Here is a 24,450-nt window from a genome sequence, read left to right on the forward strand (position 1 = left end):
GTGAAGCCTCTCACCGCCCCTGAGCCTCTGGCCTGTACCCCAGTTCTGTACGCACAAATAAATAAATCTTTAAAAAAAATAAATAAATAAATAAATTTCAATTTTTGTTAACTTTTTTAATATAGTTTATTTTTACATCATTTTGTGCATTTTCCATCTAATTTTTGTTAACTTTTGATAGATTTCAAGAAATTTGGTGGTAATTTTATTATAACCATTTAAAAAGAAGTTATTTTTTGCATTACTAAAAACTGATTGTTTCTTATAGTCGGTTTTCTTTTTACAGGCTCTGAAGCAGCAACAGCAGAAGAAGCAGCAGCAGCAGTGTAGGCCAAGCATGTCCGTCTCCTCCAGCCAGCATCTCTCACTCAAGACTGTCAAAGCAGCCAGTGACTCTGTGTCTGCCAAACCTGGTAGCTAGATTGGGTGGCTTATCAGTGGAGTTTTTTTTTTTCCTGGTGTTTTTGTGTTACTTTTCCAAATTTGTATACTATAATAATAATTTTTATATACTAAATCTTATATACTATATAATTCCTCTCTCACCAAACCATCGATATAATCATTCCCAGGAGAAGTAGGATATCTTACACTACGTAATCATGCCATTGTTAAAATATATCAGCCAAATTTGTATGTTAGATGATATCAACGCTTAGCCAATAATATTTGGAAGCTGCCGATGGGTAACTTGCTGATGTTTCCAAGGCACTTTAACAGAACTCTTCACCATTTCTCTCCTTTACAAAAATAGGCTTTCTCTGAGAATGCAAGCTACCTAAGTTTACATTGGCCATATCCACAGGTCATTGGATTTATTTGTTGTTACTTGTTTTGTTTTAAATCTAAACTGGTTTACATAATAGGTTTTACATTTTACTTCAGAATTCAGTTTGGTGCTAATTAGATCGACCTGTCAGATTTCAACTGCAATTTGCACTTTTTCCAACTTTGTACTTTTGTTAGGGAGGGAGAAAATTTACCACCAGTAGCAAATAATGTGCTGGGAAAATGGAAGGGATTTCTCTTTACTATTGACTCTTAACTTTCAGATTCAAAACAACATGTGAAGGGTCAAATTGCCTCATATATAATTCCTTTTAATTGGCATCGGGTGATTTGATTGATGCTTTGTGTCCATAACCTCAGTGTCACCCTGTATGTGTTCTTCCCCCAGTGATATGGGAAGGAAAGCAAGCCGATGGACAGTCCAGCAGCCCTCATAACTCAAACTCTAGCTTTTCTTCTTCAGTTAAAGTGGAAAGTCCTTTGCTAGGCTTGGGAAAGAAGTCGTTTCAAAGGTCTGACAGACTCCATACAAGTGAGTTAATTTACAGAGATTTTAGTTTTTAACATTAATTTGTCAACTTTATGTTTGAAATTTATCAGCTACTTGGCCAAGGTTTAGAGCATTGCTTTACTTAACATAGTAAAGATTATATATAAACTGTGTCTGTCTAAGAGAGATTTATAAGAAATAAGAGGCAGAAGTGACATCATGTCTTTTCCCCCTCATTTATTACCTTCTGTTCACCTATGAGTTCTTGACATTCTTCTTCCTGCCCTGCCCTTATCAAACTTCGTACCAGAATAAGTTCTTTTACTAGGCATTTTGTGATTACTCTTTCTAACAATATTTTGCTTTGTCCAGCATTTCCTTTTGTTTCAAACTGCGTACAGAAAATTAAAAGGGCTTGTCGTTAAACATGACAAACTAAAAATGTTTTTCGTGCTCCCTCTGAAATTCCACTAAAATAAGAATATGAAAATATAAACGATTAAATCCAAAGGATGAAAAAAACAAGCTCAGATGGGCAAACAGTGTCGACATATTTTGATAGCTTTTCATAGAACCAAGGAAGAATTGCTAATTACAGACACAGAAAGCCTCACAAATTGGAGACAGCTTGCAGCAGAGCAGAGAAGGGTGAAGTATCAGGTTGAAAGAACCTTTGAAAACTAATAAGCAGTTTGATGGCTCACCTTAACAGGAGGGCAGGAACTTCATAGATATAGCACAGAGTCCAAATTCATCGATATCACAGATAACTGAAAGCAGAAAATGAGGCATAGTGTTCTGAAGTTAGGGAAGTGAAGTACAAATAATGAATTAGGGATCTTCCTTCTTGGCTTCCAGAATACTGTTAGTGAGTGTATTTCTACTACCACTACTTCCTTCCTCTTCCCTGCCATTCCCAGCAAGATATTGGTGAACTAGCACCTACAGAAATTGAGTAGCCGCAAAAAAAAAAAAACAAAAAAACAAAAAAAAACTGAAAATTTAGATATTCAACTAAACAGATCATCTTGATCATACTTCTGTAGAGCTCACCAATTTCCCAGACCTACCCACGCAACCCAGAATTTTTTAGTGCCTCTCTTTTACTTATTACTAGGGACTACCTTTGAAGAAACCTCTATCATGAGAGAGAATCTGAAATAAAGACTCGGAAGAAACAGACAATTCAGGAAGGAGAAACTTTAACACAACTTTTAGAAGTAAAGTACCCAAAGAAAGAAATACAAAGCCGGTATTCTACCCATGAAAAAAACAAAAACAAAAACAGAATACTGCTTTCAAAACCAGAAAACAGAGTTTCCGAATATTAAATTAAATGATAGCAGAAATAAAATATAATGGTAGAAATAAGAAGATATTTCCCAGAAATCAGAGGAGAAATTCAAAAGGAAAGAAAAGGTAAGCAAATTAGAATGGCAGTCTAGGCTGTCCAGTGTCTTACATAACTGGACTATCAGAAAAAAGGTATAAAGGGAGGTAAATGATAGAAATGATTTAAGAAAATTCCATGGAATTGAAAGTCTGTATTCTAGGTATTCATCTATAGTATCTGATTTATGCACATTTTATTATAGATTTACGGCAGTCCCATTTATATTTTTCATATCTTTATATTAAATCCTGATTATTTTATCCTAATCTTTTTAACTTTTTTCCCTGTAATGATTGGATATCTAGTTTGTGTATATATATATATATATATATGTGCCGTTTTCGGTGATAGCAGTACTTATAGGTCTAAATCTTTATATGTATACTTACATATATATATACAAATAATATCATCCTTCATTTTTGTACAATGTATATTTCCCCATGAAATTCTCAGGCCTAAATCTTTTTATTTGTGGTTTCTACTGGCTCTATTATAGTGGCACACCTTCTGATTTGTTAGGATAATCATAAGATAGTGCTAGATTTTAATTTGCAGGAATCTTATAACCCTAATTTTGGGAAGTCTACTCATAAAAAAAAAATTACTCTTGCTTGTACTTTCACCAGGAGCCAGAGTCCTCCCATCTTGCTTCGTGTAGGCATTTCTAAATGTAATTTTTCTAGGTTTCTAGATTTCTATGTACATTAAAGTTTTGTTGTATGGGGGCCTCCCTGTGGCACAGGGGTTATAAGTCTCAGCGCTGTCAAGCTGTTGCCAGCTACTGTGGCATGAGTTCGATTCCCAGCCAAGGAGCTGGTCCACATGACACAGCAGACTTCTTGTCTGGCCTGCTACTTCAGCAGTGTACTTGTCAGTCTACCTGTTCTGCTCCCCACTCTGTCTCTGGTGAATCCTCTCACTGCCCCCAACATCTCTGGCCTACATCCTAATTCTTGTATGCATAAATAACAATAAAATTTTTTTGAAATAATATAATAGCTGATTTTACATCACTTTGTGCATTCTTTCATCTCAGTTGTAATCCCCGTGGGCTTCCCATCACCAAATCATCCATGTGCCATAATAACAATAAAAAAAAAGTTTTTTTTGGTATGTTTTCTTCTAGCAAGATTTATATGGAATTCTGCCCCATGAGCAGGATTTGAAAATACTTTTTGCTTTTTTGCTATGTAGCCCCATACTACATTACTTGCCATTTTGATTACTAAAGGTTTATTGGCTTAGTTGGTATTTCTTTCACTATTAATACTATGGCATGTGTTTATTATGGGTAGTGTAACTGTTGTTAATTCCCTTTGCTTGTTTTTCTCTTGGTGCTATTTGTCTTTTTCTTACTGATTTATATATATTAATTCACTTTAAAAAAATAGATTTATGCACACAGAACTGGAGTACAGACCAGAGGTGTTGGGGGTGAGAAGATTCACCAGAGACAGAGTGAGGAGCAAAACAGGCAGACTGACAAAACTATATGAGAAAGAAAAAATGGGCGTAGGGATGATTTATATGTGTATTTATTGTAAATATCCTCAATTGCATTTTGGAAATAAATCTCAAGTATAAGATGTACTTTTCCTATGGCAAAAGGTATACTTTCACAACCATCTATTTTGTAGGGAAGATAAATTATATTATTCTACTTTATGAATGAGTAAAACTTGGCTTTGCAAGCCTTAGAAGAAATTTCTAAGAACCTTGTCACCTTCTTCAGTGTAATACTTGAAGTATGTCAAGTGGTTTTTGCATCGCAGAGCAAACTATAGTTTATATAAAAACAGGCATGTGAAGGGGGCCCATGTGATTCATTTCCATGCTTTTGTAGGGCAGATGAAAAGGACTAAGTGTGCTGAAATTGATGTGGAGACACCAGACTCCATTCTGGTTAATACAAATCTACGAGCCCTGATCAACAAACACACATTTTCAGTCCTTCCTGGAGACTGCCAACAGCGACTGCTTCTGCTGCTTCCAGAGGTGGATCGGCAGGTGAGTTATTCAAGCTCAGCAGTTCTGGTAACTCTGGTGCTTCCTTCACTCACTTTCCAATTTACTAAGTTTCTCCAGAGAAGTGGTATGAAAAATTAAGAATATTTTAATGTAAGTGTTCTTAATTGGTTGCCTTGTAAGATGTCAAAGGGAAAAAACCTTTTATCAGAATATCAAAATTATAGAATAAATTTTATCTCACCATCATAGGATATCAAGGTTGTGTTGGCTTTTTTTTTTTAAGGGAGTAAGAATATTACATTCATTCTATTATGAAATTTTTTGTAAAACATTTACCATTTACATAGCAGAGAACTAAAAAACCTAAGTTTTATTCTTTAAGGAATAAAAAAGATAGCTAAAAGAAATACCAAAGAAGAGGCTCTCTGGGGAGCAGAGAGAGTTTAATCCAGAAACAAGGTAAAACATCTCAGGCATAGCCTTTCATCAAGAAAGGAGTAGCTAGTAAGTCAAATCATTCCCCTTCTGACATTTGGGTTCACCTCTGCAAGAGGAATCTAATACCGTTATAGTTTTCTAAGGTTTATTCAGCTTTGAGATGTTTTTATTATTGTTTTCAAATACCTATAGTAATCTGATAGCTTCTCCTACACACACACCTCGTCATTATTAAAAACAAGATGATAAAGAGGTAGTTTTCTCCTGTTTGTAATATGAGAACGAGATATTGCCTCCAGTTTATTGTAAGAGATTAATAGGGAATAAGGAAGCTATACAAATAACTAGCTAAGTGATTATAAAGTCAAAAGTAAATAATTTTAATTCTTCGAGTATTATTTTTAGTTGATGATATAGATATCAGCTTCATAGTGCTGTGAATCAACATATATGAAAATAGGTCAGATTTCATCTCCAGAAGAGTCCAAATAAATCAACTATCCTACAAGCAGCTAGGGCAGAAAAGTGGAGCTGATCTTTCCCAGATCCTCCTTTCCCCTCCGTAATGCTTCTTGGAGAGCTTATAGCTTTTGTGCCCAGTTCTTTTAGGAGTCTAAATTTTAAGCAGTTTTAAAAGAACTTTTAAATTAGAGATTCTACTCATCTTTTTTAAAGGGACTTCTCAGATTGGGAACAACAATACAGCACCTAACCTATGACTGGGCTTAGAACTCTATTTCAAGTTCCTCAGAGCTGTCTTTTGACTAATAGCTCTTACCCTCTCTCATGAGGAAGATGGCTGTATAGAAGTTGAGAATTCAAAGGACGTAGGGTTATCTGGTCAGCCTCCCACAGAGTCTTGTCTGGGGACATTCTTCATAGGAATTGACCTGACTTTTCCAGTTATTTTGGTGGGAGCGGACATATTCTGACAAATACAGTCCTTATGTATAGACGTCTAGATCAGGTGACATTTAAAGTATTTATAAAGAATCCTGGTTTTCACATTAGAAACCATGGTTTAACGTGTAATACCCATGAGTGAATGGTAGAAAAATATTATTTAGATCAAAGAAAAGAATTAAGGGAAGCAAGTGGATGAAAACACCACTCTTCAGATGTATTTGAAGGTCTGTCATGAGAGGTAAACATCTTTCTCCAGAACTTTTTTTTTTTTTAAACAGTTGGTGCTGTTAAACTGTGGAAAGGATTGACTTGCAATGGAGTAATTTGTTCATTACTGGATTTCTCAAGCAAAGGTTGGGTGACTTTATCAGAGGGAAGCTATTACCCCTCTACGAACTCTAGAATATGATTTAGTAGCCTGGGCTAATTTCAGCCCCTGCATGTTTTTATAAAGTTCATTGGCATGCAGCCACTCTTGGTCCTTTACATATTGTCTAGAAATACTGTGCTACAATAGCAGAGTTGATGAGGCTACAACGCCTAATACGTTCCCGTTCTGTCCTTTAACAGAAAAAGTATACCTAAGGCCAGGGGCAAATAATTTTGATCCAGATAGGTTACCCAGTTTTTCTTCAAAAAAAATTTTTTGACTGAAAACTTAAACTTTAATCCATCTAGAAATTATATATATTACTCTGAAAATGGGGTTCAGCTTGATTTTCTACTAGTTGTTCCATCACTACAGTAATATGCATATATGTATATGTGTATAAAGTCTCTTTTTCTCATAGTTTGAAGTGCTCTTTTGTTATATAGTCTATTCATAAGTATGCGTTGTATATCTATAGGTGCTCTTTCCTCTTCCATTCTTTGCTCATTGTAATGCTAGTAATAATAGTTTTGTCCCCCCCTTCATTTTTCCTTCAGTTTTTCCATATGAACCTTGTGGTCATTTATTAATGAAAACTCTACATAAAGATTCTAATCCAAATGTAGACAGCAAGTTTAGGAAGAATACAACCTTTTAAAAAAATTTTAAAGATTTGCTTTATTTGTTTATGCATACAAGAGCTGGGTATGGGGGAGGATTGTTGGTTAGAGGATTCACCAGAGGCAGTGGGGAGCAGAACAGGCAGATCGACTGAAAAACACTGCTGAGGGGAACAACAGGGGAGACAGGAGAGTTCTGGGCCATGTGGGTCAGCCCCCTAGCCAGGGATCAAACTTGTGCTGCAGTGTCTGGTGATAGCTTTATGATGCTGCAGAACAAATATTTATTTGCTTCATAACCTTTCCCATAGAAGTAACAGTATTAGCAGTATTGCAGCTTTGTTGACCGTGGGAAACATTGGAATCAGGTGCATGTGTATGATTAGGAGATGGTAATTTGATGTACAGTGAAATAATAAGTAACTACTGTACAGGAATTAAACTCTTTCAGTTGACTTGGAGAGACTTCGACAGTAAATTATGCGAAGTAAGGTAAGATTCTGAGGAGTACATATAACTTGATCACGTAGTTATAAAAGAAATAACTGGAAAAAATGTATTCTTGGCACTATTGGCTTGTAGATGATTCTTTGAGTGTAATTAGTCAGGAAGGCAGTTTCAAGGAAAAGAAGAAGTAAATTGGAAAGGGTTATTATATAAAATTATGATATTGCAATGTCAGATAGCAGTTTCATAATAAGCAATAAGACCTATAGTTTCTATAAAATTAAATATACACAAATTCTTTTCTATAATGAAGGTCAACTCAAGTTCCAAGTGATACATTTAGCTTTCTTTATAAGCTTTGATTTTTCTTTGACTCAGGTTGGTCCAGATGGTCTGATGAAGTTAAACGGCTCAGCCCTTAATAATGAGTTCTTCACTTCAGCAGCCCAAGGCTGGAAAGAAAGACTGTCAGAAGGTAAGTCTCCACCTAATGTGTCTCCCAGCATTCAGAGCCAGTGTGGACTAGGAGCCACAGCGAGGGCATACTGCATATACTTAGGCTTTTATTTGGTCCTCTGTAACAAAGTTTGGCTCCAGATGAAACCCAGCAGTATCTCTTGTAAAGGGCTTAAAGTCACCGGAGTACTTCCAGGTTAATGCTTTTTCATAGCAGAATTGAAATAATCTCTTTATTACTGCCCTACCTCATTCATAAAGTAGAAGAAATCACTAAGAACATTTTTAGGAACTGCTATATTGAGAAAGGGTTCACTTGAGGTGTATAGTCCAATGACAGGTAGAGCATTTCAATAAATATAGATTATGACCAGGCATTCCTGATTGTGGCTTCTGGCTTACCATGTATGCCTCATGTAATCTGATCTAAGATATTTAACCTGGTGTACGTGATAAAGTATAAAAAAGTGATTGGTTGGTTGGTTGGTTGGTTGATTCCTCTGGCATAGTATATTGTATCAAACATTGTTAGCAGTTCTTAACCCTGATTGCTTATGATAATTAAGTTCTCCCAAATTATTCTAATATGGAGCCATAATTAAAACCACTGGCTGTTATTTTTATTTCAATTGTTGCATTTATCTTTTAGTATGTAAATATAAAAAATCCTTGAGAAGTTATTTGAACTTATGCCAAGAAATAGCTAAAGAAGTATAAGCTTTAAAATAATGTATAAGAATGGCATTAAGAATGCTTTTCATTGCTTCTTTTTGTTAGATCTCTGACAATTAGAGTTAGTTGACTAGCTATTTCATGCGTGCATTGTTCATTGAAATTGTTGAGTTCTTCAAAAGTAATTTAAAATTAAAAGCAATTTGGAAAGGGATTTATGGCCCTAACCTACACACTTTTGGTCACCTTTTATGAGCAACAAAAAATTTGAACACTGTGCTCAGGTGAACATACCAATACTTTTTTCCTTTGTGTGGTTACACAGTAGAGTCAACAAAAGAACAGAAGTTCTGGGTTAGATTCTGACAACTAGATCCCTTGTGCCCAGGACTGTGATGTTCACTGCCCCCTAACACTTTTCCTTTGTCTCTTCTTACCTCCAGGAAGACTTAAACTTCAACTTCTCTGCCTTTTCTACCTCTTAGTCCCTGATGTCATGGGTATTAGAATATAAAAGGGAGCTGCTTTTCTGAGCCACAAGCTTGAAGATGGCCTATCCAGCACATTCAAGTTCTTTGCTCACCGAGGGGAAGGAGTGAGGTGTTGGTAGTACAGGCTATCTGAATGCAGAACGTTCCTATTTGGTGTGATTTGGTAGGTTTTTTGGCAGAGGTTCTGGGAAGCTTAATTTTTTTCTATATTAAATTAGTTGTAATAGTGTTCTCAGACCCAAAAAGTAACCTAACCATTCTTACCAAATAGAAACACTACTTTGGAATAGCAGGGGAAGACTGTATTTGCAAATAAATGACATATTCATAGTAGTTGTGTCTTTGGTATGTCAGATGTCTTATTTCTGGTGCTTGAGACTAAACAATTAGAACTTCTGAAAAATGAGAAAACTGACAACTCCAGAATAACTTTTTCCCTGGAATTTCATATCCCTTTAAGCAGGGCCACAGATGTTTATTATGCATATAGAGATAAAAAACCTAAACTACAAATTGCCAAAGACAGGCGAGTTAAAATAACAAAATGGCCAATGACATTACTCACTGAAAGCATGTGCCTGTTTTTTCAGTGGAAAAAAGTTCACAAATTAAAGGATAATGATGAGAGAAATCTGTGGGCAAAGTGCTGTTTGTGAGCAGGAGGAAGGCACAACAAAGAAAAGGTTGACCTCATCTGAAGACTGAAAATGAAATAGTGTGCAGATACTCTTATTTCACCTCTTGATGCTTAGGTACTCACCTATAGTGAGGAATTTCGGGAATTTCTGTTACTTTCATATGATAATGTTCTTTCTTCCGTTTGAGTCTTTTGTGATTTAAAAGTAGGTAAAACTTACAATCAGTATTTTTCTGTTGAATATCTGGTGGGGGGGGTTTGTGCTTTATAGGTGAATTTACACCTGAGATGCAGGTGAGAATTCGACAAGAAATCGAAAAGGAAAAGAAAGTGGAGCCATGGAAAGAACAATTTTTTGAAAGCTACTATGGTCAGAGGTAATATTAATACAGTTTACTCAACGAGATGTTAATTCTTATGTCTACGTCATGTGGTACTTGTCTTAACATCTTTCCAGAAAGTCTCGTTTTTATTTTATTTTATTGGGGGAGGAGAAGGGTGACCAATTTTTTTTTTCCTCAAGGAGTTTTTTTCTGTTTATGTGTCTCAGGTTCACAGAATTGGGTTATTCATAACCCAGTTTACTCACTGCCATTGTGGGCAGGATGGTTTCTTTATGGGGAAGAGCAAAATGGAAGGGAGAGAACACAGTGGCCTGAATCATCTATAATGTTGTAAATCATTGTTAGAGTTTTTAAATCTTTAATAAAAAGCAAATCATAACTTTGTGTTCAATTAAAAACAAAAGTTTTATTTTCTTGAATTAGATTCCCTTTTTTTAATAGATTGGCTTTTCTTCTAGTAACATTGTAAGATAATAAGAATATTTAAGAATATTTTTTACATTTTTTATAGTGGTCAATTATCCTACAATAGAATAACTCCCCAGAATCACTAAGGAATTCTAAGAATCCTATAATATGTAATAATATACCCAGTGATTTTACCTCTTCTTAGAAGGCCGAATGGGAACTAATCAAGATACAAACCCTGTTCTCAAGGGATTGTAATCTAAATAGTTCTTTTTCTCTAACTAAAGGTTCAAATGAAGTCTTGATGGTTCATTTAAACAGATGGCAATGGCGCGGTATCCCTGGGACAGGCTTGCTGTCTCCCCTGTGTGCGCCGCCTTGGAGCCTCCAGGCTGCCGTGATGGCTTCATAGTGCTGAGACTTTAGCCCTTGCACAATCAAGGAGGCCCTATTACAGCGTTTCTTGTTTGTTTTCAGTTAGTACTTTTTGTCAGCTTTTTTAGAAGAACTATTTTTGATTACTATCCAGTTTTTCCCTAAGCTTTTATATCTCAAATATGCAGTGTTAATGAAAGTCAGCAAAGAAGGCTGACTCATGAGTGTACAGAGTAGCCTAGCTGTTAGTGTGGCCACATTCTGGAAGTGCATTGGCTTAAATTCCCAGGCCAGCTCCAGAGGCATTTGATCTTGGAATTTTAACATCCTTTCCAAAAACTCAGTTACAATGCTCAGCCTATGGAGAACATTGACGGTCCCTTCTCCTGCCTCCTCAGCACCCTTTGATTGGGCCATGCTTACTATAGTAGTGCACAGCAGAGCTGGCCACACTTGAGACCCACAGTCCCAGGATGCATATACTTTCCTTCCCTTCTCTTGAGGGGGCTATATTGCGTGCCTCTAGACTGCATAGCCCCTTTAACAAGTAATAAAGTTGACTTTTTTGAGCTTTCTTGATGTGCTAGGTGTGCTGTGCTAAGAACTTTATGTGCATTACTTTAGTTAATCATCACAGCAACACTATTACTTAACCTCAGTGCTCAGCCAAGAAAAATGTGTGGTAGAGACATAGCATCTTACATGAGTACTCTGTAAGAGCCAGGAATCCATGCATTCTGATGCCAAAACCTTCACTAACAATAATAGGAAGATATATATGAATATATGTTTCAGGGGGTCTTCATGGCATTGCCATGTAACACTATCTTTTAATGCCTTCAACAACATGTGCCACTTTTCAACTAGATTATTTCTCTCTTCCACTTTATAGTTCTGGTTTGAGCCTTGAGGATTCAAAGAAGTTGACGGCTTCACCCAGTGATCCCAAAGTAAAGAAAAGCCCAGCTGAGCTACCAAAATCCATGCTTCTTCCAGAGGCCTCACCTGTTAGTATTGTCCCAGTTATTCCACAGTTAGAGTCTAAAGATGAAGCAGTACAGATGCCATCACCAATCAAAGAAGAGGATGAAAGTCAGGATAAGGGGCAGCCAAACTTCTCCAAGCCCACGGAGCCTCTGCTTTCTGCAGCTAGCAATACGGATGAGCTTAGCAATGTTCTTCCCATCAAATGCCCAAAGGGGGAGGAGCTTCTGGAGCAGAAGCCAGTTGTCTCTGCTGAACAGGAGTCTGAGAAAGAAAATCATCTCACTAAAGCTGCTAATATTAATAAAAATGAAAACCAAGAAGCAACTTCAGTTACATCCCCGAGCAAACCCAAGAGTCCTGGTGTGGAAAAGCCAATCAAGCCCACATTAGAAACAAGTCAGCAGGAGACCACGAAAGAGCCTCCAACAATTCTGGTTGATCAGAGCCCAGAAAGCCTCAAGAGGAAATCTCTCACCCAAGAGGAGGCCCCTGCAAGCTGGGAGAAAAGGCCACGTGTCACTGAGAATCGCCAGCACCAGCAGCCATTTCAAGTCTCGCCGCAGCCCTTTCTCAACAGAGGGGACAGGGTCCAGGTGCGAAAGGTACCACCTCTCAAGGTAAGAAAGTGGGAAGGACTGAAAAAGAGAGTTGGTCTTAACACTAAGTTTTTGGTCTTCTCTATTAAATTTCACTTGTAATTTATGGCCCTTAATACAGAAACAGTTTTATGTTTGGTATGTGTGTAACTTTGATCTTGAATAAAATTGCCAAGACACAGGCATTTGGAACTGTATTCCTACATATCTTATTGGTGTTGAATACATAAGGCACTTGGAAAGTACCTGCCCACCCCCTTACTTGCTGACCCGTATCTTGAGGCATTTACGGAAAAATGATTCTCTTATGTCACAAAACAAGAACATACAAGAACTGGGTGTAGGCCAAAGTGTGGGAGGTGAGAGAATTCACTAGACAGAGTGGGAGCAGATTTACTGAAATACACTGCTGAGGGGAGGTAGGGTCAGACAGGAGAGGTTTGCTGCATCATATGTGGGTCAGCTCCCCCTCTGGGGCTCGAATTCGGGCTGTAGTGGGGATAATGCTGAGACTTAGTCCCCAACTAGGTTAATTTAAGTATTATAATCCCTTTATAAAGCTTTAAATTAATTATCTATTTTCAACATGTTATTAAAGATATTCAGTCATGGCAATAGACACTGTGTATATCAGTGCTCATTTACTCTCATCTTGCTGTATTTGTCTCCTGTGTACAATTACCCAAAACAACTGTGCTTTTACTTTCTTGTGTTTCACTTTCTAGTTTTATCTTTCACCCCTCCACCCTCCTGAACCAAACCCCACCCCCAAAATTTCTTCTAGATGATATCAGAGGACAGCAATTGCTTTTTTTTCTTATTCTGTGTAGCTTCTAAAATTCTGTGTGCAATGGATATAAAATACATTCAATTGATGTGTGAATGTGGTTTCCATGATGACCGTTAGGAAATCCCACAGATCTAACCTCTGAATGACAGAGTTTTCAGCTTTCAAAACTGATGACCTTTTGAAAAATGGGTGTCACAAATAATGAAAACTCTTTAGTGACTATTTATTCTTAACTTAAGGAGTTCCAGAATGGTGATGTGCATTTTCTTAGGTATTTAGTAACTTAATTTTTTTTTTAATTAAATACCCTAGAACATCTGTAATAATTATTTGCTCCTTTAAACACTACTGGCTACTGTAAGTACTAGGATCCTGATGCATTCTTGTTAACATCAGTAATTCACAATTACTTTGTACAGGAATTAGATTCCTTTCAGATACATTTTGATATGAAAGTGAGGTTTCAAACCTGCTGTTTCATGAGACTCTCACAAACTTGTTTCTACAAGAAACTTTTTAGAAGTTATTTTCCCCTTAGGTATTTTAGTATGTGTATTCTAGTAGTGTATCTGTTTAAGCAGTACATTTCAAACACTTCGCATATAGATTAATGCAGTAAGGGAAGAGAATGACTGTGGTAAACAAAAACCTACGTGCATACTCACTCGCATGTGAGCAGCGTTACCTGTGAGCCTCTGTTCTTTGAGATAGTTTATTCTAAGTTCTTGACTTTATATACATGTGGTAGCACCGCAAAGAACAAGAATTTCCCCCTGAACCTTGGTAGTGAAGCTAAAAATAAAAGACAGCAATGATATGCTACTTTTTTCCTGTTTCTCCCTTCTCTCATCCACATTTTAAGTTGCAGATACCATGGAAAGATCTTTATCTGAAATAACAAGTAGTTGTGAGATGTACTGACATTAGGAGAGGTTGAGAAAAGAGGTGTGGGAGCTTGGGGTGGGTGGAGTGGTGTGACAGGAGGAGATGGAAAGACTCAAGAAACAGACTTGCATTGCTGTCTCCACCGCTGGGTCTGTTAGCCCTAGATGGGCCTCCCACTTCTGCACCACACGTAATATTCCCCTACTCAAAAAACTTAAGTGTTCATGAAGCTTTGTTACTGTCATATATGAACATTAACTCCTGTTTCCCCTGCTTCTTTCAGATCCCGGTCTCCAGAATCTCCCCCATGCCATTTCCTGCATCGCAGGTCTCTCCCAGGGCTCGTTTTCCAATCTCCATCACTAGTCCTAACAGAACCGGAGCCAGAACCCTTGCAGACATCAAAGCAAAAGCCCAGCTGGTCAAAGCACAGAGGGCAGCAGCGGCTGCTGCAGCCGCCGCCGCTGCACATGCCTCAGTTGGAGGGACCATTCCAGGACCTGGTCCCGGGGGTGGACAAGGTCCAGGAGACGGTGGTGAAAGAAAAACTGCTAGAGGAGGGAGCCCAGACTCAGACAGAGTCTGTGAAACTGGAAAGGGCTCCACACTGGAACTGGCAGGAACTGGAAGCAGGGGAGGTACGAGAGAGCTTTTACCCTGTGGTCCAGAGACTCAGCCCCAGCCTGAGACCAAGACCCCATGCCAGGCACAGTCTCCTGGTGTCGCTGGAGCACAACTACAGCAAACCCCCTCAGTGCCTCCAACATCTGCCATCGCTGGAACATGCACAAATATCCCATCACCAGCCCACACTAATGCACCCCCAACTTTAGGGAAATTGAATAATGAAAAACTGAATCCCAACAGGGCAGCAGCCACAGTGGCCTCTCTTAGCCACACACAAGGGCCCAGTAATTGCAAGCAGGAGAAAGCACCTTCTACTCCAACTGATGCTGCTCTAATCTCAGGTGCCTCACCCGTTCATTTTGCAGCTGATGGCACAATTGATCCCAAAGCAGGTTCTGGTAAGAATACACCAAACCCTTCAGCCTCCGCAGAGACAAGTGCTAGTGCTTCAGTGGATATGACTTCTTCCCCTTTAACATCTTTATTAACAACAGCCACTTTAGAAAAACTTCCTATACCCCCGGTCAGTGTAACTACAGCCCCTGCTGGATCAGCTCCATCCTCAAGCACTATGCCAGCAGCTTCTAGCCTTAAAACTCCTCCAGGAGCTTCTTCAAATATCAATGGACCCATGTCAAGGCCAACCTCTAGTATCCCGGCTAATAATCCTTTGGTGACTCAACTGCTCCAGGGCAAAGATGTTCCCATGGAGCAAATTCTGCCTAAACCTCTCACCAAAGTTGAAATGAAAACTGTTCCACTGACTCCAAAAGAGGGAAAGGGGACAGGCGCGCTCTCGGGCACCAACATAACAGGAAACAGCATCACAGAGGAAGTTCATGAGAGGCAGCCCCATCCCGCTGTACAGCAGCTTGGTAAAGCCTTGCACAGTAAGCACCTTCCCCAGGTTCCAAGACCTCTTCAGCTGTTTTCAGGTAAGGATCTGAGGGACCCTAGCATTGACCCACACCAGTACCAGGAAGGACTAAGTGAAGCAACCCAGGATCAGATCCTTCAAACTCTCATCCAGAGGGTTCGGAGGCAAAATGTTCCCTCATTTGTGCAGCCCTCCCAATTCATCTTAACTCACTCAGGTTTCCAATTAGAAGACATCTCTACAAGTCAGAGATTCATGCTAGGTTTTGCTGGCAGAAGGACATCCAAGCCTGCAATGGCAGGTCACTACTTACTTAACATTTCCACCTATGGCCGGGGTTCAGAGAGCTTTAGGAGGACCCATTCTGTAAACTCTGAAGACCGATTTTGTCTGAGTAGCCCCACGGAGGCCTTGAAAGTGGGTTATGGAGACTGTAAAAATACCACAGGAGATAGTAGCAGTGGCAAAGAAGATACTGATGAAGAAAGCACTGGTGATGAGCAAGAATCTGTCATGATAAAGGAGGAGCCTCAGGCTTCCCAAAGTTCTGGCAAGTGTGAAATAAGCTCAGCACACCACAGTAGAGAAACCCTACCCACCGATGAATGTTTAGCTAAAAAGAATATGAAGTTAGACACACCAGTGCATGAGCAAACCTCTTTAAGCAAAGAGAATTACCTATTCAGTAGAGGCCAAGCATTTGATGAAAAGACCCTAGCCAGAGATTTTATCCAGGCAGCAAAGAAGCAGATGGCTCATGCAGCGAGAGGTAAGACAATGCGTAGCAGCCCCGAGCTTTTCAATTCTGCTCTTCCTCTATCTGCAGACAGTCCTACCCATCAGCCTCTGGTTCTTCCGCCACTGCAAACCCCAAAGCTGTATGGAAGCCCCACACAGATCGGGCCAAGCTACAGAGGCATGATCAATGTTTCCACCTCGTCTGACATGGACCATAGCTCTGCTGTCCCAGGGATGCCTGACTGTGGCCAGGTACCTAGCAACGTTGGTGATGTCATGTCCTTTTCAGTGACTGTCACTACCATCCCTGCTAGCCAAGCAATGAATCCCAGCAGCCATGGCCAGACCATTCCTGTTCAGGCTTTTCCTGAAGAAAACAGCATAGAGGACACACCTTCGAAATGTTACTGCCGGTTGAAAGCCATGATCATGTGCAAGGGCTGCGGTGCGTTCTGCCATGATGACTGCATCGGCCCCTCCAAGCTGTGTGTCTCCTGCCTGGTGGTTCGGTAATGAGACCAGAACGAGAACTCACTGTAAAGGGGGCAGGAAGGGAAAGGTTGACAAGATGTGTGTTTTGCATCCTTTTGGAATCACAGAAATAAACGAGTCGGTTTCAGTTGTCCTAAGAGACAAATGTTACTTTTAATCAGGAGTAGAGTACAGATCTTACACTTTAGGGGAAGAGCACCTTGTATAGTAAGTCTCGGTCAAGCAAGACTTTGTGAATCTGTGACAAGTTTGCACTTACAAAATCATGTAAATATGTCACATTTTGTTTTAACATTATTTTTCCAAGTATTTAGGTAATAATGTATTACTTTGAATTCAGACTTACGTTCCACTCCATGTGACTGAGAAGCGTTTAGTGGCATGCATGGAGAAAGAAAAGCAATCTCCCTTCTGTCCTTTCCTATGGCTAGGAAAAGAGGGTGTAAAGGATGGTTTGCTGAATGACCGTTCACGCTGATTACGTCTTGACAGTCCGACTGCAGGCTCCATCGGACCTGGACTCAGGGTCTCCGCAGTCCCTTTGACCTTAGACGGAACCTTCTAAAGTGCAAATTTTTGATGAGGTCCTGATTTCCTGGGTAGAATTTCAGACTCCAAAAGCTCTGACTTGGTTCTTGGTTTCCATAAGCCAGTGCTGTTGGCTAAGTAATCTGCTTGCAGTTGGTGGATCTCTGCTGTTCCTCTTCCCACCCCCCAGCCTGGAGACGGTGAGTGTGGCCGGTGAAGGGCCTGCCCCCTCGAGCCCCTCACGTTACTGGCGCCTGTGCCGGCAGCCATTCCGGCGGTCCTGTCCAAGCATGTGGTCGTTGTTGGGAGCTTACTAGCAGGTTTGAAATACCAACATAAAATTAACAGAAACATGCTAGTGCTGGGATAATTTGAACTGTTTTGTTGAGCAAGGGAAGTAAAGGTACAGAAATTGTTAAAAAACTTTGGAAACAGTTTTAACTCTAGAAACAACCCTTTTCCTCTTCTGCTAAACCCACGACCTCATGTTCTGCAGTCAGCTGTTTCTGCAGGCTCATTAAGTTGCCTCGCCCATTCTGTTGCACCTGCTTCGGCTTCCCAGGCACCTGAGGAGCTTGGAGTGATTGCAGATTACTTTGACTGCTTAGGTGTGCACTCACTCATACACAGTAAAGGTGACTTTTCCTGTATTAGGAATATGCCCCTGTTCTGGATTATTGCTATGTACATTCAGAAATTTGTAGTGTGGAGGGCTTGGTGGATGGTGAAGGGAATGTCTAGAAAGAGAATTAGCATCAAAATTTTATTGTTTTATTATTTTTCCTTTCCTTTTTTGCTGTTTTTTAAGTCCTGTCTCTAGTGACTGAAGTATTTTTGAGTACATATATTTAGGACAAGGTTAAAGAACATTAAACCTGCTACTTAGTAGAATTGGGATTAGAAGCTTGGGGATTGTCAGTGTGCATCATTTGCATATTGATTTTAAGTCTCCTAATTTCAAGTGTTATTAAGAGTGCAACCTGATGCTACGTTGTACTACATATTCAGGATGTGATATTTACACAATACGAAACAGTCTAAACTTGCTAAGTCACATTCCAGATTCGGAGGAAACAGGCAGTGCTCATTTTTGCCACGTCTGATTCTGTCACCCCTGCGCATGCCCTCCTCCTCCGTTACATACTCTTGCTATTTCCAGTCCCCTAACTTCACTGTTTATTCTTTTTTTGTGTTTTTTTTTTTTTTTTATTTTTGTGTGACCCGAGGCAAATATAGGATTGATACCTGTGTTCTAGTTTCAGGCAGCATAGTGCATTATGACGTCACTTCGACCTCCCTTTTTCTTCTGGTACACACATAGCCAAGAGATACAAAGGCTGCAGGGACCTAGGGATAAGGAGTCAGTTCGCAGACAAGCACAGTAGGAAACAGAAACTAGGGGTTCTGTTCCCAAACCTTCAGTGCCCTGGGTAGTCCAAAGGGGATTGATTTTAAAAGACCTACTGCTGGGTAAAATTTCCATGTCCAGCTTCTCCACAGCCCACTTTAGTGGCAGAATTGAGAGCTGGTCTGTATGCCTGAGTGGTTGAGTGTCACAGCTAAATTGTAATTACCAATTCGAATTGATCAAAGTGATTTTTCTTCTTCACACGTTTCTGTCACAGGATGTCTCTTCTCTGTGGTTCCTTTAATCTGAGGGTGGACAGACTAAACAGGAGAATTAGGAAAGGCATCGGGGTTTTCAAGTCCATTTGGAGAACAAACGACATTGTGCCTCTTCACCTTCGCCCAGGCTCTTGCAGCTCGTTGCCAAGCACTACTACTCGCTGACTCTCTTAACAAGTAATACCCACTAATAAAATATTTGCATTTATCAGTGTCCCCAAAATAGATTGTAAGACAGAAATAATCTTGACCAAATAATACTATCCCCTTAAATTGTTAGTAAATTGAATACAATCCACTGTTGATTTGTTTTGAAACAGCAGTTTCGAGTAGAAAGTTATCTCATGAGCTGAACAAGAAAAAAGGAGATTCACCCTTTTGAAAGTGAATCAGGATTAAGAAGACAAAGTAGAAGAATATAGCACTCTACTACCTTATAAAGCAGTTTGTATCTTACTTTTTAAGTTACCTGGCCATTCGGTGGGAACTGTTTCTTCTAGTAAGTGCTAAAGTTAGTTTTATTAACTTAACCCTATTTCCAGTGACTAGTCCAGCATCTACCTATTGCTACGCCTGCAGTGTGTGCTTGAGTTTTCAGAATCCTTCCTCTGCAGGTCACCGTGGAGAGTTAGCATTAACATCTCACAAGTGTTTTAGTAGAGAAGGCTCCCTAAATCTTCAAACAACTTGGATTAAAATTATCTATCTTACTAAACAGAAGATATAAAGCCACATAACCTGGAGTTGTTCGCCCTAATTCTGGCCTTTACCCCTGTGCTCGTGATACTGAGGCTATCTGTGGTATACCCCATGTAACATTTTTAAGGTAATTTCTGGCAAATGGGAGATAATTTTTGTAGCAAGGGAAGCATATTAATTACATGGAGTTAGAAGGCACTCACACAGATGTTTTAGGAATTATCCCAGATTTTGATAGCCAAAGGAAAACCTCACTGCCTTTCAGGTGAAGGTGTGAATTCATAAATAATTAATGATCTGACAGTTACCATCCTAATCGCTCAATATTGCCTTTCTCCACCGTCCAGTCCTTAAAGAGCTCTTTGGTGAAATTTGTTGTAATGGGGGTGGGTGGGTCTGGTCATTACACCGCTATTTATTTCTAGAGCTCACTGTCATTGAGCAGTGCCAGAGTTATTTTCTCTGTGACATCACAGCAAGGAGGGAAAACTCTCCCCAACACATTACAACAGTGCTAAGTAAGATACTTGGCCAAGGGTAGTTACCAGCTCAATTTCTAGAATAGTCCAAAGAGACTTTGAGAAACATGATGCTAGTCAGGGACTTTCCTACCATGTTTCAATACCTACATACCTATTGAACGAAAGCAATAGGTAAAACATTTCCTAAAGTTGAAGTGAGAGCTTCATAGATTCTTGGTTACTTTATTTTTTTTAATGCTTTACATTTGATACAACTATTAAAAGATCAATTTTAAAAATAGCTTTCCAGTAATATATTTTAAGTAATATATATTTTAATATCTATGTAAAAAGTGACAGTGGAAGACTTTGAATTTCGCGTATGGTATGTTTAATGTAGAACCTCACTGTTAAGGCACAAATTATTTCAAAGGAAGTTACTCTAAAGACACTCAGATGATTTCCCAAAAAAAAAAAAAATGCAATAAGGGGAATAGTTTTGGAGTCTCATTTTTATTTTAAAAGAAAGTTGACTTATTTACTGCAAGTTATTTTTTTTTCCCTCTGGCTATAAGGTTTGTATAGACTGGTTTGGTAAATGCAAAACTTTTTTGTGTCTTTTTGCCTTTTTAAAGGAATTGTTAACATTGGAATTGAGGGTATGTACAGAGAAGTTGGTGTCAGCACCATTTAAAAAGTCATATTTTTCCACAAATAGAGAAAAATCATTTTACATAAGAATTTTAAGTATTTGCAATAAATATATGTATATAGATTGTATGTATTCATATATTCTTATTTTTCATTTTATTATTAAGTAAAAGATAATTAAAGTGAAAATAAAAGCCTTGGAGTTTTTGGTGAATCTTGAGGTCTGACATACATCTAAATCTAAGAGTGGCATGGGCGGGGGCTCTCAGGTGTTGCCTTACACACTATTAGGTGGCTACTACAGACTGTATAGGAGAGAGTGAGAGGAGAAATCTGGTGATAAACAAATCAGGGTAGTGTATTTCCATCGGAACTCTTGGTAAAAATACTAAATTCTCCTGATCTGTGTTGTGTGTTTCCCTCTTAGGACTATTACGTCTTCTAACAACCTGTTAGTAAAAAACTTCTTTCAAATGTGCCCACTGTTTGCTTCTAAAGCAAAGTATGGTAAAATGTCTCAGGGGAAAAATAGGTTTTTCTTTGCCCCTAGTGGTTAATAATTAATTAACAAACATTCCTTGCCACCACTCTGTAGGCTGAAGGGTATGTGAAGAAATAATCTCATGAAGAAAACTTCCTTTTCTGTCTCCGATGTATCTCCAGAAAGTGAGTTTCATAGCAATTTTGTGTCCTGATTGAGGTGGAGGGATAGAAGAACTTGAATTCTGATCTGCCTAGTGTCAAGACAGGTGTTTATGGAAATAACGACTGAGCCATGTGTTAGGAGAAAGTTAATTGTCTCTAGTCTCATTGCTAGAGAGAATCTGGAATCCTGCTGTCAAAGGGAATTCATTTTATAGTTATAAATACTTGTTTTTAAGTGGATACAACTGAAGGAACAAAATGATACCTAGTCAATCTTTGACAGTAAAGGTGTATAGTCCATTCTTAAAATGACATTTATTGATAACCTATGGAAAGTCTAATATGCCCATTGTTTGAAGAATGAAGCTGACATGTTTTTGTAGTTCCCTCTTCCCCATAATTACTCAACTGTGGTTAATTTTGCTGATGAAAATGGCTTATTTTGGAATAAGGACACACAGAATGCTTTTTGAAAGACAGTCTTGTTATTTTGCAGAAATTAAAATTTCATACATCAGAATTGCCTAAAGACATGGCAGATAATTTAGCCATCCCAGAGAGCTCTATAAGTCTTTGCTAAAGTATACTGTTTTCTAAAGGAAAATTATGACGTCTCAGGGATCATCTGTATCCTCATAATTCCCATGTATAATAGAGAGGGATGAAGGTGACATCAATGTGTGCAAACCAGTTTGTGATGTCCATTTACAGATACCCCTCTCCTTTCTAGTACATATTTATCATTGTTTTAATGGGCCTCCTACCTCATGGGAAGTAAAGTTCATGTTCAGGTAATGACAGGAGCCTAAAGGTGTTGTTGGTCTGTAGTTTAGTGAGAAAGAGTCGTAGACCAATAACATAGTGTGGACTTGCAGCCACAATTTTATTTTCGTTGCAGTTGTTGAAACCTGTGCTCATTGCTCATGACACTACTAGGCCATAGGTGGTCTTCAGAAGTTGCATTTGCTACAGTGTTTCTAGCTATTTTTGCATAGAAGTTTTTCACTAATTCAAATGTTTATTGAGTACCTACTACATGCTAAGCGCTGTGGTAAAGTTCTGGCTAGGCAGGGGTAAATAAAAGCAGGTGTGTGAATTGTAAAGGCCTTCCTAGAGTAAGACCCAAATAGCGTGGGCTACTTCAAATGTTTATTGAGTACCTACTACATGCTAAGCGCTGTGGTAAAGTTCTGGCTAGGCAGGGGTAAATAAAAGCAGGTGTGTGAATTGTAAAGGCCTTCCTAGAGTAAGACCCAAATAGCGTGGGCTACTTCTGACCACCTTTTCCAAGACATGATGGAAGCTTGAAATAGAAATAGCAGACAGGAAGGTACCGGGTAAAAGAAGAAGAAATAAATGCATTGCGCCTACTTGGATACAGCAATGTGGAAATGAGGCGCCATGTTAGTTTTTTGAGAACTGTCACTGGGAGCTCTAGACTTGTTAGTAGAAATGTTAAGAAATATCTTGGTAACTCATTGTGTTTTGTCAGTGCTTATTCTTCAGTTTTCTTTACCATTTGTATACCTGGATTGCTGGATTTGTGACTGAAATCCTATATGCCAATTTTCACCTTTCAGTCAGACTAGGAAAGACTGGCCAAAGTAATCCCTGTCAATGAATTCTGATACATGCCAGGAAAGATGTTTTATCTAATGTTCAACTAATCCTTCCAGGTAACAGTTGGATAGGCACTACAGCTTAGCTGTCAAGATCAAGCTAAAGGGAATAAAAAAGCATTACAGACCAGTGAGAAGGAAGTGTATCGCTTCATTTTAAGTTGTTACAGCAATGTATCCTTGTCTTTTTTTCCCCCCATAAGTGGGGAGAAATTGATAAAATTAACATTCTCTAAACTTTAATACTGTAGAATTCACTTGTTTCTATATATCATAAATGAATTAGACTTTGCTAGGACTCTAGTCCTTTATAGTGACCTAAATCATCATTATTTAAGAATTTATTGTAGAAAGGTGTTAAGAGAATAACTCATTGTATTTCACTGATAGTTTTTTAAATTTCCTTACCACTTACCATCAACCTGGATTGTTGGATTTACAACTCTTAATTTTACATGCACCCAGTATCCATTTTCACCTCTTAGTCCAAGAGTTAGGTGTCTTCCACTCTGTAATGTACTTTCACCTCTCCAAGAGGTAGGGGAGTAGATGATCCTATAGCTTCCTAATTCTTGGTGATATTAATTGGATAGTTATTTCCATTCTAAAAAGGGAATTCTTAGGAAGATTTCCTCAGGAAGGACAAACTGAGCCTGGAAGAGAGCTGCCCAGAAACGTCCAGCTGTAATGATGGGCTGTGACTAGATAGTGGGTTTTCCTGAAGAATAACTTCAAGCTCAACTTTCCTGGTTTTTCAAACTGAACAGAAAAGAGGGGATTTGAAAACATACCCTGATTTTCATCTTGACTGCAAAGCTCTGACAATGCTTGTGCAGATGAAAGGTATACCCAAAACTGGGTCTAAAGACAGGTTTAAGGAAGCCTAGAGTTACTCATTTACTGTGAGTATATTTTCTAAGGTTTTGGATTCATAACAATGTTGAATTGCCATGACTGGAACATGGAATTTGATTTGGGACATTTTGTGAGCTAAGTAATGTGTGTTTTTGTTTTTTTGTTTTTTAAATTGAACTAGCTAGTAATAGGCTTTCCTGCTGATTTAGGGTTGTGCACTTGTGTCTGGTAAGTGACACAGACGTTGGCTCAGATACTATATTAAACCAACTTGAGTCAATATTTTTTAAAACTTGATTGTGGAGCTTTAAATATTTAAAATTCAGATGAGCTCAGTAAGAAAGCACATTAAATGTTATCAAAATATTTGGAGACACTTTAGAAATATTTTATGCCCAACCTATATCCTTCCTATGGAAAGTGTGATGCATAAAATACATTTCTTGGTTCCTTTCAAAAACCAGGGTATCTGTTTGCAGATACCTAGAGCTTGGAAATAGTGGAGTTGGACTTTGCCCCTAAGTTAGCAATTCGTTTTTTAAGTTTCTAGGCAATGACATTTTGAAG

General features: G+C 38.7%; 1 protein-coding gene across 1 annotated transcript in view; it reads left to right on the forward strand.

The window, feature by feature from the left end:
* Positions 1–20,833, forward strand: part of ASXL2 (additional sex combs like transcriptional regulator 2) — an 80,839-nt gene extending 60,006 nt beyond the window's left edge. The window contains exons 7-14 of the mRNA XM_012727612.1: positions 287–413; positions 1,178–1,321; positions 4,519–4,682; positions 7,803–7,899; positions 9,952–10,057; positions 11,700–12,411; positions 14,349–17,527; positions 18,953–20,833. Of these exons, the coding sequence (XP_012583066.1) occupies positions 287–413; positions 1,178–1,321; positions 4,519–4,682; positions 7,803–7,899; positions 9,952–10,057; positions 11,700–12,411; positions 14,349–16,820 (3,822 nt within the window). The 3' untranslated portion in view covers positions 16,821–17,527; positions 18,953–20,833. The remainder of the gene's footprint in view (positions 1–286; positions 414–1,177; positions 1,322–4,518; positions 4,683–7,802; positions 7,900–9,951; positions 10,058–11,699; positions 12,412–14,348; positions 17,528–18,952) is intronic.
* The last annotated feature ends 3,617 nt before the right edge of the window (positions 20,834–24,450 follow it).

This window comes from Condylura cristata, unplaced genomic scaffold, assembly GCF_000260355.1.
Source record: "Condylura cristata isolate star-nosed mole 26May11 unplaced genomic scaffold, ConCri1.0 scaffold00020, whole genome shotgun sequence".
NCBI classification, from domain to species: Eukaryota; Metazoa; Chordata; class Mammalia; order Eulipotyphla; family Talpidae; genus Condylura; species Condylura cristata.